Source organism: Caretta caretta, chromosome 10, assembly GCF_965140235.1.
Source record: "Caretta caretta isolate rCarCar2 chromosome 10, rCarCar1.hap1, whole genome shotgun sequence".
Classification (NCBI taxonomy): domain Eukaryota; kingdom Metazoa; phylum Chordata; order Testudines; family Cheloniidae; genus Caretta; species Caretta caretta.
Genome location: NC_134215.1, coordinates 60859103 through 60874933, shown reverse-complemented (window position 1 = coordinate 60874933; position 15831 = coordinate 60859103). Strand labels below are relative to the sequence as shown.

General features: G+C 44.1%; 1 protein-coding gene across 2 annotated transcripts in view; it reads left to right on the top strand.

Annotated features, from left to right (window-relative positions):
• The window catches only part of UNC13C (unc-13 homolog C), a 405344-nt gene that overhangs the window by 369548 nt on the left and 19965 nt on the right, over positions 1–15831 (top strand). For both annotated transcript variants that reach the window (XM_048867013.2, XM_075133069.1), the window contains one exon: positions 1807–1954. In XM_048867013.2, the coding sequence (XP_048722970.1) occupies positions 1807–1954 (148 nt within the window). The remainder of the gene's footprint in view (positions 1–1806; positions 1955–15831) is intronic.

The following is a 15831-nucleotide window of genomic DNA, read 5'->3' as shown; positions in this document are numbered from 1 at the left end:
GTCTTTACTCAGGCCTAATTTGATGGTGTCAAGTTTGCAAATTAATTCCAGTTCTGCAGTTTCTCATTGAAGTCTGTTTTTGAAAGTTTTTTTGTTGGAGAATGGCCACTTTTAAGTCTGTTATTGAGTGTCCAGGGAGATTGAAGTGCTCTCCTACTGGTTTTTGAACGTTACAATTCTTGATGTCTGATTTGAGTCCATTTATTCTTTTGCATAGAGACTGTCCTGTTTGGCCAATATATATGGCAGAGGGGCATTGCTGGCACATGATGGCATATATCACATTGGTACATGTGCAGGTGAATGAGCCCCTGATGCTGTGGCTGATGTCGTTAGGTCCTATGGAGGTGTCTCTTGAATAGATATGCGGACAGAGTTGGCAACGGGGTTTGTTGCAGGGATAGGTTCCTGGGTTAGTGTTTTTGTTGTGTAATGTGTAGTTGCTGGCGAGTATTTGCTTCAGGTTGAGGGGCTGTCTGTAAGCAAGGACAGGCCTGTCTCCCAAGGTCTGTGAGAGTGAGGGATCGTCCTTCAGGATAGGTTGTAGATCCTTAACGATGCGCTGGAGAGATTTGACTTGTAGGTGATGGCTAGTGGTGTTCTTTTACTTTCTTTGTTGGGCCTGTCCAGTAGTAGGTGACTTCTGGGTACCTTTCTGGCTCTGCCAATCTGTTTCTTCACTTTCCCAGGTGGGTATTGTAGTTTTAAGAATGCTTGATAGAGATCCTGTAGGTGTTTGTCTCTGTCTGAGGGATTGGAGCAAATGCAGTTGTATCTGAGGTTTTGGCGGTAGACAATGGATCGTGTGATGTCATCTGGATGGAAGCTGGAGGCATGTAGGTAAGTATAGCGGTCAGTAGGTTTCTGGTATAGGGTGGTGTTTATGTGACCATCACTTATTTGCACTGTAGTGTCCAGGAAGTGGATCTCTTATGTGGACTGGTCCAGGCTGAGGCTGATGGTGGGGTGGAAATTGTTGAAATCCGGGTGGAATTCCTCAAGGGCCTCCTTCCCATGGGTCCAGATGATGAAGATGTCATCAATGTAGCACAAGTAGAGTAGGGGCACTAGGGGACGAGAGCTGAGGAAGCGTTGTTCTAAGTCAGCCATAAAAATGTTGGCATACTGTGGGGCCACGCGGGTACCCATAGCAGTACTGCTGACTTGAAGGTATAAATTGTCCTGAAATCTGAAATAGTTGTGCGTGACGACAAAGTCACAAAGTTCAGACACCAGGTTTGCTGTGACATTGTAGACAATAACCATGGAAACTCACAATGCCAATTTTACAGAGTAGAATAAGACTGGAAGACTAGAAAGCAATCCTAATCCTCCACTGGAGCTCTAGCTATTCTTTAAATTTGTCACCATATCCAATCCAAGGATTCCCACCATAAATTACACCTTTCTGCCGAACAGTGTCTTAGTACTACACTTGGACAGATTTCTACCACACCAAACATGCTGTCAAAAGAAATTTGTTCCTGTAGTTGCACTGTAAACCCTAGTTTTGAGGTGTAACTACATGAACATAAAAACCCCACACATTTAACTATTTTTGAGTTATATACATTTTAAGAGGGATTAAAAGAACACTTAAGTGTTTTGTTTGAGAGGGGGGAAATCCACACAAAAACTGTAATGTGGACAATAACAACTATCCCCAAAGATACAAATTGTAAATTTTAAGCACTGCATTAATCAGTTTTATTTTAGATATTGCTATATAAACATCAGGTCTTACCTAGAGACTTTTATCAGATAATTTACTTCTCTCAATGCCTTACCTATGTTTTTCTTTTTTAGCAATACTTTCATGCTGGAGGAAATGGGCTGAAAAAGAATTTCTTGGAGAAGAGCCCAGATCTACAGTCTCTGAGATATGCTCTTAGCCTTTATACACAAACTACTGATGCCTTGATAAAGAAATTTATAGCGACTCAGACTTCTCAAAGTAAGTGACTTGTTCAGTGGGGCTGGAAATGTAGCAAAGATGATTTTAATATTTTAAACACATATTTTGCTATCGATAGATGCTAATTATAACTGTCAAAACATATTATGAAGTTGTAATGATTATGGTCTTAAGGCGGCACTTCATGTTAAGTATCTTATTCACCAAACAGTCCAACTAATTTCAGTTTGTCTATTCAGAGTAAAGCACTGTTCCGTGCAAGTCACGCTGGCAGAATCTGCCCATGTTAATATAAGCCATGTTTATGCAATGGTAATAAAAATTCAATCTCAACAATAAGTAAACCCAGGTGGATAATAGATTCTATGGTACATACATATCTAGCTAGGCAAACAATACAAGGAGCTGTATACACTCAAGCGATCTTGTAATGATCACTTGTGATCTTGTGACCTGGTAATATGCATAGTGAGATTACACTATGGGCCAAGTCCTCAGCTGGTATACATCAGCAAGTCAGTGCAGGTAACTCATTTACACTAGCTGAAGCTCTGACCCTAAAGTTATGCATACACATTGACAAAGCTAGGTATTCAACCTTGACTCGTGTGGGTAAGGGCTTACTCACATGCATAGTCCTATTGAAATCAGTGTCATCAAAGATGTCTGTGGATCACTACAAGAATTGTAATGTGGCTAAGGAACTGGCCAAAGAGAGGGCACCTTCTGTTCTCCTTGCAGGGAGGAGGGTGTTATGAGTTACATGGTAGAAATGCTGTAACCCTGCACGGGAAATTACAAGAAGGTTTCCAGTCATCAGAGGGGTATGGTTTTGGAACAGCGTCCCAGTAAGAGTTGTGGGAGCAAACAACTTAATTAGCTTTCAGAGAGAGCTGGAGAAACTTGTAGGTGCAATTGGATGATGGGGTTGCTTGTGGTGGGGGGAGGTGGGGACTCACTTTCAGTTTGTTTTATGTTCCTGAAAGCTCATGCTTCAGGGCATCAGCCAGCTCCCTGTAGGGGTGAGGCAGGGATTCCCCATTATGTATCCTGGAGGAGATGGTCTCTTTCCTCTGAAGCATCAGAGATGGCCATGGCTAGGGACTGAACACAGGATGGGGAAGGGACAGTGCTCTGAGATGTCAGCAGGTACTTGGCTGTCTGGTTCTTGCTCACATGCTCAAGGTCTAACTGATTGCCCTGTGTGAGGTCAGGAAGGAATTTTCTGCCAGGTCCGACCAGCAGTGACTTTGGAGGGGGGTTGCCTTCCTCTGCAATGAGTGTGTGAGGGTCAGTTGCCAGGATATCTATTTCACTTCATTTCCCTTCCATTGCAGGGGCCTCAGGCAGTGGTGCACCTCAGTTCTCCCTCGTCTCTGTCTGTGGCACATAATAGTCTAGGCTCCTGTGGGCTGTAATACTTTGGTTTCACTTTGGTGGTTGGGTTTAATGTGTGGATCCTGGAGGCCTGTGATATATAGGAAATTAAACCTCATTATCTGGTGGTCCCTTCTGACCTTAAACTCTGAATGCTCACCAGCAGAAGTAAAGGCTACACAACTTAGCCCATAGTGCAATGGTTCTGAAACTTCTGTACTGGTGTACCCTTTTCACATAGCAAGCCTCTGAGTGTGACCCCCCCCCCCTTATAAATATATTAAAAAGTGTTTTAAATTTAACACCATTATAAATGCTGGAGGCAAAGCGGAGTTTGGGGTGGAGGTTGACAGCTCGTGACCCCCATGTAATAACTTTGTGACCCCCTGAGGGGTCCCAACCCCCAGTTTGGGAACCCTTGCCATTGTGTATACTATTACTGGGGGGAGGGACCCAATACATCCTATTTTGGCAGCTATAGAGATTCACAACGCTAAGAGCTAAGGATTAAATGCCTCTCAAATAGGGTCTGCTACATACTATTTTCTATGAACCTGAGAATAACAAAGGGTTGCTCTTGCACATAACCTAGTGATTTCACAGTCTGACACACGTGCTGACTTTTCCATAGAGTGCACGCTTCAGCCCTGACTAGTCAGTACCCTACTATCCCCGTTCCTGGCCTCCCCCGAGAAGAGCAGTCGTCTACTGAAAGGGATCTACCACCATTTGCAAGACGCCTCAACCAAAACCTTGGACCTGGGCAATTTCAGATCCAGAGGTAAAGAGCGTGGGCAGGGCCTGCCTCTGTCTTTGGCCCAAATGGGCTCCCACTGAAAACAATGGGAATTTATGATTGACTTACACAGGAGCAGGGCAAGGCTTACACGTGGTTCCCCATTTTTATGTAGATTTTTCTGCCACGTCCACCACCCGTAATAGCTGGTGGCTTTCAGAGAGAAAGGCATTTTTTCTTTCCCTTGTGATGATTTTTAACCATGACAAGCTAAAATCATGTCAGATCATTTTTAAACATCTCCATGTCAAATCTCTAATATTGACAGTCAGAGAACAGCGTAAGAGTTTAGGCATGTTATGAGCTAGGTTACACTGCTCTAGCACTTTGTTTTACACTGCTACAGGAGTATAAAGTGACCTTAGTGTAAATTAAAATCACTCCCTCTCTGTTTAAGGTATGGTTCTATCCAGTGAAGAGTAACAAGTACTTGAGAGGTTTCAGAGTAGCAGCGTGTCAGTCTGTATTCGCAAAAAGAAAAGGAGTATTAGTGGCACCTTAGAGACTAACCAATTTATTTGAGCATAAGCATCCGATGAAGTGAGCTGTAGCTCACGAAAGCTTATGCTCAAAAAACTGGTTAGTCTCTAAGGTGCCACTAGTACTCCTGTTCTTTTTGCAAGTACTTGAGAGGACATTTTCAAACAATGAAAGAGCTCCACAAGAGTTCCTGCTACTTTCAAAGGCTGCTATCGCCTATTAGGAATTGACAATCCATTGTACTGAAAGCTATAAAACATACATTAAAATTCCATACGACAGAGTTACTTCTGCAAACTGAAAATCAGTGCTAGATTTCACCAGATGTGAGGGGCCTTTTAACAATGGCTCTGTCCATCACTTACTGTCTTTGAGCAGAAATACAATTTGCTGATCTATAATTATTATCTTGCTCCATCTCATGAGGGTAAGAAGAGTTTTAGTTGAACATTAACCTGGAAGGTAATTACTTTTACTTTTGAAGTGCAATTTTTACTTACAATTTAAAAACCTGGCACGCAACATGAATTTTGCAACTTGCGCTCAAGATTCATTGTAAGGCATGATTTTCTTGAGCAGCTACTCCATTACATTAAGGGTCTTCATTAATAATTCATGCCTCAGAAAAATGCTTAAAACTCTCATATATAAGGAAGATATTTTCCCCTCTCATAAGATAATGCAATATAGATTTAGGCAGAAGATGAGTAATTACTAATTCTAATATACGCTTTGTTTTTCCCTAAGTTATAATGAAAATGTGCATAAGAGAGAAAATGACACAGGTTGTAGTTATTAAATAAATATCATTTACAGTTTTCAAGCCACAAACCTGAAGGGCCTGATTTTCATGAACAGAAGCTTGAGGTCTGTGTGCATTGCTGTGCACACATTAGTTCGCCTGTAGTTGCACACTTTTGTTAGCATAAGTTCCACCAGGGGATATATCTCCTAACGTTTTACTGTTGATGTCCCACTTACTTAAGAAAGCAAGGACTCATTTATTCTCATTCCTGGTCTCTCCCAACTGTGGCTGTGCTGCTGGCATGCAGTTATAATGAATGTTTACGCAAATCAGGAATTTGCATTCAGAAATAATTAGATAACTAAGCAATTAGGATAATACATGTGCAAATGAAGACAAATGTGCACACAAATTGTATGAGCAATAGGGTTCTACTTTTTAAAATAGCAACCTCCAGTTTTGTAATTTATGCTCTATATTATTTTCTTTACTAATAAATGAATGAGCAGCTACTTGTAAATTTAGTGATTACATCAGTTGTTTTAATTGAAATTGATTTATTTTTTTTAAGCTCACTCTTGCTGATAAAATCTGGTTTTCCCTTATAAAATTTGAGACTTACCCTTTTAGTGATTTTTATTACCTTGGTCATTCTTACTTAAAGTGACAGTGTAGGTTCCAAATATAGTAAAAAAAAATCCACATTAAAAAACAAATTGTTTGTATCTAATCTTTTGCAAAATCATTTTCAATGGAGCAGATCAACCTCTGCAAACTTTTTCATACTAAAAGTTACAAATTGTCCAAACACACAATAAGAATGCAGAATAGATTTTTCAGGATTAAATTTCAAGTATATAGAGACATAAAGACCTATAAAATTACTCATATTTGCAAAATATACACAGATTTTATAAAAAATCTTAAACTTAACATGATTTTACTGGTTTCAGAGTAGAAGCCGTGTTAGTCTGTATTCGCAAAAAGAAAAGGAGTACTTGTGGCACCTTAGAGACTAACCAATTTATTTGAGCATGAGCTTTCGTGAGCTACAGCTCACTTCATCGGATGCATTCAGTGGAAAATACAGTGAGGAGATTTATATACACACAGAACATGAAAAAATTGGTGTTTATCATGCACACTGTAAGGAGAGTGATGACTTAAGATGAGCTATTACCAGCAGGAGAGTGGGGGAGGGGGAGAAAACCTTTTGTAGTGATAATCAAGGTGGGCCATTTCCAGCAGTTAACAAGAACGTCTGAGGAAGGGGGGGGGGGGGGGGAAGGAAATAGTTTTACTTTGTGTAATGACTCAATCACTCCCAGTCTCTATTCAAGCCTAAGTTAATTGTATCCAATTTGCAAATTAATTCCAATTCAGCAGTCTCTCGTTGGAGTCTGGTTTTGGAGTTTTTTGTTGAAGAATAGCCACTTTTAGGTCAGCAATCGAGTGACCAGAGAGATTGAAGTGTTCTCCGACTGGTTTATGAATGTTAAAATTCTTGACATCTGATTTGTGTCCATTTATTCTTTTACGTAGAGACTGTCCAGTTTGACCAATGTACGTGGCAGAGGGGCATTGCTGGCACATGATGGCATATATCACATTGGTAGATGTGCAGGTGAACGAGCCTCTGATAGTGTGGCTGATGTGATTAGGCCCTGTGATGGTGTCCCCTGAATAGATATGTGGGCACAGTTGGCAACGGGCTTTGTTGCAAGGATAGGTTCCTGGGTTAGTGGTTCTGTTGTGTGGTTGCTGGTAAGTATTTGCTTCAGGTTGGGGGGCTGTCTGTAGGCAAGGACTGGCCTGTCTCCCAAGATTTGTGAGAGTGATGGGTCGTCCTTCAGGATAGGTTGTCGATCCTTGACTGTATGTTCAATGAGAAACCTGACCTGCCTGTGAATTCTAAAGATTGATAGAAATGAGAAGCAACTGGATGTCTCAATAACAGAACCTTACATTTTGTCTGTTTTCTCTTGGCTCTTGTCTGCAAATAGATTATAAAATTCACTCACTTGATCCTTATTTGTAATTATTTGCCAATTTCTTCAGCAAATGAGTCCTGGTCTTCAAATTGTTCAAGCTACAATTTGCAAAGTAACTTATGAGCCTGAGCCAAAGCTTAACTGAAGAGAGCAAGAAAACATAAAAAATAATTGTATTCATTATTACTCTCAGAAATACGTTACTACATAGCTGCACTCCTGATTGTGACATTATAAGCATGTGATCCAGGCAGCATGACTGAGACAGTCACATCACTTGCAAAACGTGCTTTCAGGGACAGCAGTGCCACCTGACTACTATTCAGTGGAGAGGTCAAATAGTGCTAATACTCATCCCTGGTTCTACCTCCATGTTTGAGGGAAGGTGACTGTTCAAATTAGAGATGTGGAAGTCCTCTCTTGCCATGATCATTTAAGTTTCAGACCCTGTTTAAACTCTGGATCTCACTTCCCTCTGTTCAACTCTTAATCCTTGACACCAATGCCTAGTCAACCCTTTTTCCAGCTTCAGACTTCCAGACCCCTCCTTGTAGCAGATCTCCAGAGTGTCTCCAGAGCGTGTTCCTTTCTCCTTCTCTGACACAGGAGAGGAAAGCTTTTGAGCCAAGATTCTCAGCTGCTGCAGAAGTTCCATGGATGGAGAGGGGCACTGCAGGGAAAATTCTTCATCAATGTTGAGTGGTGTTCTGCTCCCCATGCCCAGATCTGCTTATAGAGCCTGGGTTAAAGGAGTATTTTTCCCTTAGTCTTCTCTTTTTTTTTTTGCTTTAATGTTGGTTTATACACAAACTGCGTGTTTGTTAGTCAGATGCTGTCACTGTTTACAATGAGCAGGTCAGACAGCAGTGAAACCCTCTTTCTACTGAGAGAAATAAAGGTGCAGGCTTGGGAATGGCTTTTGGCATTTCATTTTAGATTAACTCAACACATTAGAGAGAAGGAGTTAGACACTGCAGCCAGCATTTTTCCCCCCATCTCTAGTTACAGTGCAGTACGTCTACAGTTTCCTCTAGAGACCTTGCAGAGTCAAAATGAGTGAGACAAGGGCAGAGAAGGCTGGCACTATGTAGTCATTTGCCATTTAGATAAATAGGAAAATGAAGGGCTCTCAAAGCTGTACAAGCTGTTGTTTCATAGGCACAATCAGTTTAAATGTCATTTTAATTAAAAAACAATTGGACACAGCCAGACCAGAGCTATCTTTTCTTCCCTGTTTCTTCATTTTAAAAGGCTTAGACTGTTCCTACATGCACACGTTACAGTGTTAGAACTATTCCAGCTCGGTGACTGTGGTACAGTCCCCACAGCATGGATACAGATCCACTAGTATGAAAGGGCTTATACAGGTACAGCTTATTCCCTGACAGGATGGGAAATAAGCTATATCTTTACATCTGTATAAAACCGTATTGATACAGGGGCTGTACTGCTATAACACTATCAGTAAAACAAAATCACACCAGTCCAAAATCTGGTTGAAAGCGGGTTTTTTAGAATGTTCCTACTTAGTCGTTCTGTGTACAGCTTTAAATATCATTTTTAAGGTGTCATGGTGCTGGGAAATCTTTGGTAAAACATGGCAAGGGGCATTTGGCTCACTCTAATTACCCCTAGGGACAGATCCTGTGACTTCAGCAGGAGCAGTATCTGCTTGTCTAAGATCAGAACACGGCCCACTTAATATGCACTTTGTAACATCAGAGAGAAAAATTATCACAAAACTAAAAGTGAATAAAAATCAGACATGTTTTTTAGAAGCCAACAGTTTAAGGGGAAATTCTGCCCATTTACCATAATTAGTTTAGAATGATGCTGGAGGAACTGAAGGCAGAATTTTGTTCTATTTACATTTTGCCTAAATTTCATAATACCCACATCAGAAAGATTTATTTATTCCAGTTCATTGATGCCTATTGTATCAGTGTTGAATAGTGATGATTTCCTGAATTGGAGCCTTAATTTTGCCCTCTTCGGTATACCATTAACAGTCTAGATTGTGCAATGAAACCAAATGAAAGTTACAGAGGTAACCTTAATTCTAGCAGTTCCTAACTTTCTGAGTGCTTGACTTAATGGGAGGCAACATTAACATTTTAATAGGTTTTTATATAATAAATATGTAAAGGCTAATCGGTTTTGTGATTTATTTGAAATAACAATCAAGAAAAAAATGTAATTGAGTACAGGCACTTTAAAAGTAAATTATGACAGAGTCAAGATAGATAAAGTTAATAAACTGTACCATAAATTTATGATGGATTTTCTACTTCAAGGCTCTGCAGCATACCAGGATTGTTTTCCCAACAGACAAGTGCTTAAGCAATAATTAAATGACGGAATGATGTGCATAAACCAGCTGTGTTTTTAAACAAAGGCCAATTTTATGTGTTTTACAATTTTACCACTAAAATGGTGGTGGATACTGTAAGTTCAATTCGTTGATTCACTAGGCATATTGCTAACAAGTCTACAAGCCCAGCAGTGTAAGTGAATGCTAAGCCAAGAATCCTGGCTGCAATATCATACTGTAACTAGTGGACAGGATCAAAATGTTCACACAGAATGGACACGCCAAACTCAGCGTGAACACTAGCTTTAATACTATTTTTCTGTTTCATACAAGGGGACAGGGAAGTTCTTTTTGACCATGCCGCTGTACTGTCCCAGCCTTGCCCCTTTTCCCACCAGCTTGGAAGCTGAATGCTATTGGAGTTGTCATTTCTGCTTTAAAATATGTAGGAAAATATCCAGCCTATGTTTATATGCTGGTAGGGGCAAAGGTACTTTTCTTAAGACACTCAGCAATACAAATACTGGGATTTTATTTCAAGTAGAAAACGTACAAGCATTTAAGCTGTTTATTTCAACCCACGCATTTGAAACTAGTTGAGCAATATTCTCTTTTGCAAAAACAAAACAAAAAACACCATTGCATTTAATTCTGGTAATCAATTGTTTGAGACATGTAAAGTCACTTTCACTGGTAGTAAGCAATACACTGGAATTTTACAGACAAGTAATTATAAGCTGATAATGAAAGTTAGTTTTACTTTTAGTGCCAAGCTGAAATTCAACGCTTAACCTGAGAATGTTTAAGTTACTTTATATTTCCATACAGCAGCATATAGGAATATTATTCCTCTGGAACACAAGCCTCTCTTTATCTTTAATCAACCATATATTAGAGTTCAAAGCTGTTAGCAGCTGTAATAGTGCTGTCAAACAGGCTGATTTTAGCATTCTTTAGAAGTGTAAATTCATCTAGAAAAAAACCTAACATTTGAAAAATCTTGAATGTAGTTTAAAAATCCAGATTTTAAGACCAGAATGGCCACAGCCTTGCATCTTGTGTAACCATTTCCATTTGTGCAAATCAGAATCCTGTAGTATATTACAATCCCTTTACCAAAGTGCAAGTCCATGGAAATTAAGACCCCATATAGTCACAAAGGTCCCAATTTTGTTCCCTTTTCTTTTGTCTTGAGTAGGAAACGTGGGCAAGTTTAGGTTGGGCTTAGCTAATACATGCTTCTGTGGGAGCCTAGGCTACACACTTGATCAGCTAAATCAAGCGAGAAGGTGTTACCCTGCATCTATAGTAGAAAAAAGATAGAGAGTTTAGGTTCAAGCTTGACTCGCATGTTATAGCTGAAGTTAACCTAAACTCTAGCACTTTTCCTAGTCAAGATAAAGCCTTTGAAATCAAAGGCCAAATTGGCTAGGTCAGTTGAAAATCTAGCTTATGATTGATCTAGTGTACTACCTCTATAACTATTTTGCACATTTCATTCTGTCTTCTGACCCTTTCCATAATAATCAGTAATTACATTACAGTGGATGCTATTAAAATGTAAACTTTGTCAAATTGATCACAGTATTTCCACTATTCCCCACTCAGAGAATTCTGCCCTAAGTTAACAGCAGCATAAATCCAGAATACCCCCATTAAAAATCAGTGGAGTTTTTCTTTATTTAAATTGGTAAACAGAGCATATGTACCTCCATGAAAACAGAATACACCAGATACAATGACAAAGATAAATACCACGGTAAAATGTAGTTGAGCTTTTTTATATTTCAAAAATGTCTAGCATCAATATGGAGCTTTTACATGCTATACTATTCCAGGGCTGGGCTGGCAGCAGGCTGTAGCCAAAGCCTCCCAGCAAAGGCAGCCAGCAGATATGCCGAGTCAATAAACTCTAGCCCTTTGGGCAGGGCAGCTGTGTCCCAGCCCAGGGCCTTAACAGTGGCGGCATGGTCTGCCAGTGGGTTGGCAGGGATCCAGCCACAACACGCCCACTTAGACGCGGTCAGCCCTGTAGCCGGCCTGTCGTTGGCTGCCCCGGGCCACTTCCTACCTCCCCAGGGTTTGCACCCATCCTCAGGCTCCTCGGGATACACAGCCAACAGTAGTCCCTGTAACTCCTCTTCTGGGTCCATCTCCTCTGGGGGCAGGGTGCAGCTGAGCACAGGTTCAGCTCCCAGGTGCTGCCACAGGGCAGAGGCATCTGTCTCCTCTGCTGGCTCTCGCCCAACTAAGCTGCAGATCCTTCCTTTTATACTTCCTGCCCCCACCCTGGTACTTCCGGTGAGGGGGACCGGGTGGGTTCGGCTCCACCCACCAATGCGAGTGTAGTGCTCCTTCACTCTCCAGTCCGGAGGGAGGCCACTCTGCCACACTACACACACATACACCCCTCAAGTCCGTCTCCAAGGACCCGGAGATGGCAACGTCCCATTCCCCCAACCAAGAGAAGAAGTCCACATTGGTATGGTCTTTAGCTGCTTGGTCACGTACTATGAAGGCGTAGGGCTGCAGGGCCAGATACCAGCACATCAGTCGGGGGTTCATTTCCTTAACAGTCTTCAGCCACTTCAGGGGGGCATAGTCGGTCACCAGTACAAAGGGAGCCCCTAGATGATAGTATCTCAGGGCGTCCATGGTCCACTTGACCATCAGAGCTTCCTTCTCGACAACCGAATAGTTCCGTTCTCGGGGGGAACAACTTGTGGCTGATATATAATATGTGGTTCTCATCTCCATTTACCTCCTGGGAGAGGACAGCTCCCAGACTCACCGCCAATGCATCGGTCTGTAACAGAAATTCCTGATTAAGAGCACAGGCTCTCAGCACAGGTGGTCTTTGAGGGTTTGGAAGACCTGTCTGCATGCATCGGTCCAACACACACGTCGGGGGCTGTCCTTCTTCAGGAGCTCTGTCAGCGGTGCTGCAATTGAGGCAAAGTCAGGGACAAAGCAGCGATAGTAGCCTGCTAGCCCAAGAAATTGTCGCACCTCTTTGTGGTAGGGGTTGAGTAGCCTGCAGTGCCTGGACCTTCCCTACCAGGGGTTGTACTTGGCCTCGTCCAAGGGTGTACCCCAAATAGGTGGTTTCCTGCCAGCCAATTTTACACTTCTTGGGATTAGCAATCAGGCCAACATCACGTAAGGCTCTGAGGACGGCAGCCACCTGAGATGAGATGGTCTTCCCAGTGGCTGCTATAAATCACCACGTCATCGAGGTAAGCTGTGGTGTAGGCACTGTGGGGCTGTAGGACCCAGTCCATCAGATGCTGGAAGGTAGTCAGGGCCCATGGAAACCAAAAGACATCCAGGTAAATTGGTACAATCCAGTTGGGTGGCAAAGGCGATCTTCTCCCAGGAACTCGGGTCCAGGGGAATTTGGCGGTACCCCTTTGTGAGATCCAGAGTACTGATGTATTGGGCATCACCTAGGTGGTCTAGTAGCTCATCGATCCATGGCATTGGGTATGCATCGAATTTCAAGATGTTTTTGACTCTCCAAAAATCAATGTAGAACCTAAGGGTCCCATCCGGCTTTGGGACCAGGATGATGGGGCTGCGCCAGTTGCTTTGTGACTTCTCGATTATGCTGAGCTCCAGCATGGTCTGGATCTCCTTCTCCACTACTTCATGGGTGTGGCGTGGCAACAGCCTCGTGGTCTCTCAGATGACTTCTCCTAGGTTCATCAATATCCTATGTTGAACGAGCATGGTTTGCCCTGGCCTCGCCATGAAGGTTTTAGGGAAGGACTTCCAACAGGCTTCTAGACTGCCTCAGTTGTTCCTTGATCAGCTGTGGCTCCTCTGAGTTGGTGGGGCTAGGAGGTTCGGGTCCGAGGTCTGGCTCTGGGTGGTGGGGGTGGAGTGATTAACAGCCCCTCACGCTCCTGCCATGCCTTTAACAAATTGACAAGGTAGACCTGTCGGGGGGGGGCGGGGTTTGGTCATCTTGGAACATTTCATAGGTGACCCTTTCATGGGGTGCAAAGGTCCTGCCCTGGGCTCCCTTATTATACGTTCACTCTTGCGCCTTTTGCGCACTCTGTAGGTTTTCCTTTGCCAGATCCTCCGTCCGGGTTAACCGCTCCAGAAGCTGCAGGAGATATTGTAGGAGGCCCTGTGATGGAGACAGTGTTTGCTGCCAGTTCTCCCACATAAGGTCTAGTAGCCCTCTCAGTTGCTGGCCATATAATAGCTCAAAGGGGGAGAACTTGGTCAAAGACTGGGAGACTTCCCAGATGGCCAGTAACAGGGGTGGGATAAGTTGGTCCCACTGGCGAAGTTCTTTCGGGAGGAACTTCCGCAACCTTTCCTTCAGTGTCCACTTAAAGTGTTCCACCAGCCTGTCCATCTCTGGGTGGTAAACGGAGACCTGCAACTTTTTTATTCCCAGTAGCTACAGACTTGGCGAAGGAGCTTCGATGTGAAGTTGGTGCCTTGGTCCATTTGGACTTCCCGGGGAAGGCCTACCTGGACACAGATTTTCAAGAGCTCTGCGGCTATCATCTGGGCGGTGATGTTTCGAAGTGGAACCGCTTCTGGAAACTGAATAGCATAATCTAGGACCACCAGGATGTATTGGAACCCTGTGACACTCTTCAGCAGCGGCCCCACAAGATTCATGGCAATCCTCTCAAATGGAGTGCCAACCACTGGCAATGGAATGAGGGGCACCCTTGGTACTCCCTTTGGGGCTGCTCATTGGCACTCAGGGCAGGAGTCACAAAAATCTTTTACTTCCCTGTGCACTCTGGGCCAGAAGAATCAGGCCAGAACTCGTGCTAGGCTTTTCTCAGGGCCCAAGTGTCCAGCCGCTGGGACATCCTGGGCAAGCTGCAAGACTTGCCCATGATGCAAACTGAACATTGGTGGCACCGAAGTACCAGAAGCTGGGCTCGGATTTCATGGGTTTGAGGGTCACGGGTGATCCAGTAAAGGCAATCACTGGTCAACTCAAAATGGGTGTACACCGTTGCCCAGTGGGGCTCTGTCCAGGTCCCATTAATGCAAGCCAGCTGTTCGAGGCCCGACTGAGGGAGGGATCCTCCTGTTGGTCCCAGCTGAAGTCGGCCCGCTAATTTAGGGTCTCTTCCTGATCGGGTTGTCTGGGCTCCACTTCTTCCTCCAGGAGGTCAGAGTTAGGGTCACTGGCCCATCGGTCCTCCCTGTCAGGGTCCTCTGAGACCCAGTTGGCTTCCTCAATGGGTTTCCCCTTGAGGGCTATTTCAGAATGTGGGCCCTGTGCGGTTGTTGCCCACAGGACCTCCATGAACCCCTTCCAGTCACAAACCAAGATGACGGGGTACGCTAGCCTTGGTGCTAGCCCAACCATCATGGTCCGTCTCTCCCCGTTCACGGTCAGGATGACCTGGGCCTTGGGGTAAGGCCTCACATCTCCGTGGATGCACTGGATCTGAATCCTGACCAGTGGCAGATCGGGAGGCAGTGCGAGATCCTGGCAGATAAGAGTCTGCCCACACCTCAAATCAATGAGAGTGGAGACTGGAACTCCGTTCACGGCAAGGGGGACTGTCAGCTTACCCAAGGGCTGTTTACAGGCCCAGGCCTCCCTGGAACAGATCTGTCCAAAACTGCAGTCCAAAACAGGACACTCTCATTGAAGATGCCTGAATTGGCTGCAGGTGAAGCAAGGGCCGATTTCGGAGCGTCAGGGCCTGTCCGTAGAGGTGGGCGAGGGTGCGGCGTGCCTGCAACCTGGGGCTTCCCCATGCCAGATATGTCCTCAGGTAGTCCCCGTGCCAGGGCGTAACCATTGGGGCTTGCAGACCTCCCATCCCTCAGGGTGTTTTGGGCCGGGTCAGGGTTTGCTCCTTTTGTCCTGGGTCTTCTCTTCCCAGGAGTGGACTGTCATCACGGTCACAGGGCGAGTCCCTGGCCCTACAGTAGTCTCTGCAGCCAAAAAGTCTTCCATAAGGGACACGACCGCACGCAGGGTCACCGGCTGGTGGCGAAGGACCCAGGTTCTCCCACGGGCTGGAAGGATATGCATGAACTGTTCAAGCATGACTTGTTCAGCGACTTGGGCCTCCTATGCTGTTTGGGCTGTAGCTACTGCCAGCACGCCTCCTTCAGCTGCTGGGCTACCGCCGTCAGTCAGGGCCCGTAAGGGTAGCTCTTCTCCCAGAACTTCTGCAGTGTGATCTCAAGGGCATCAAGGATCGTAGCCTTCAACCACCC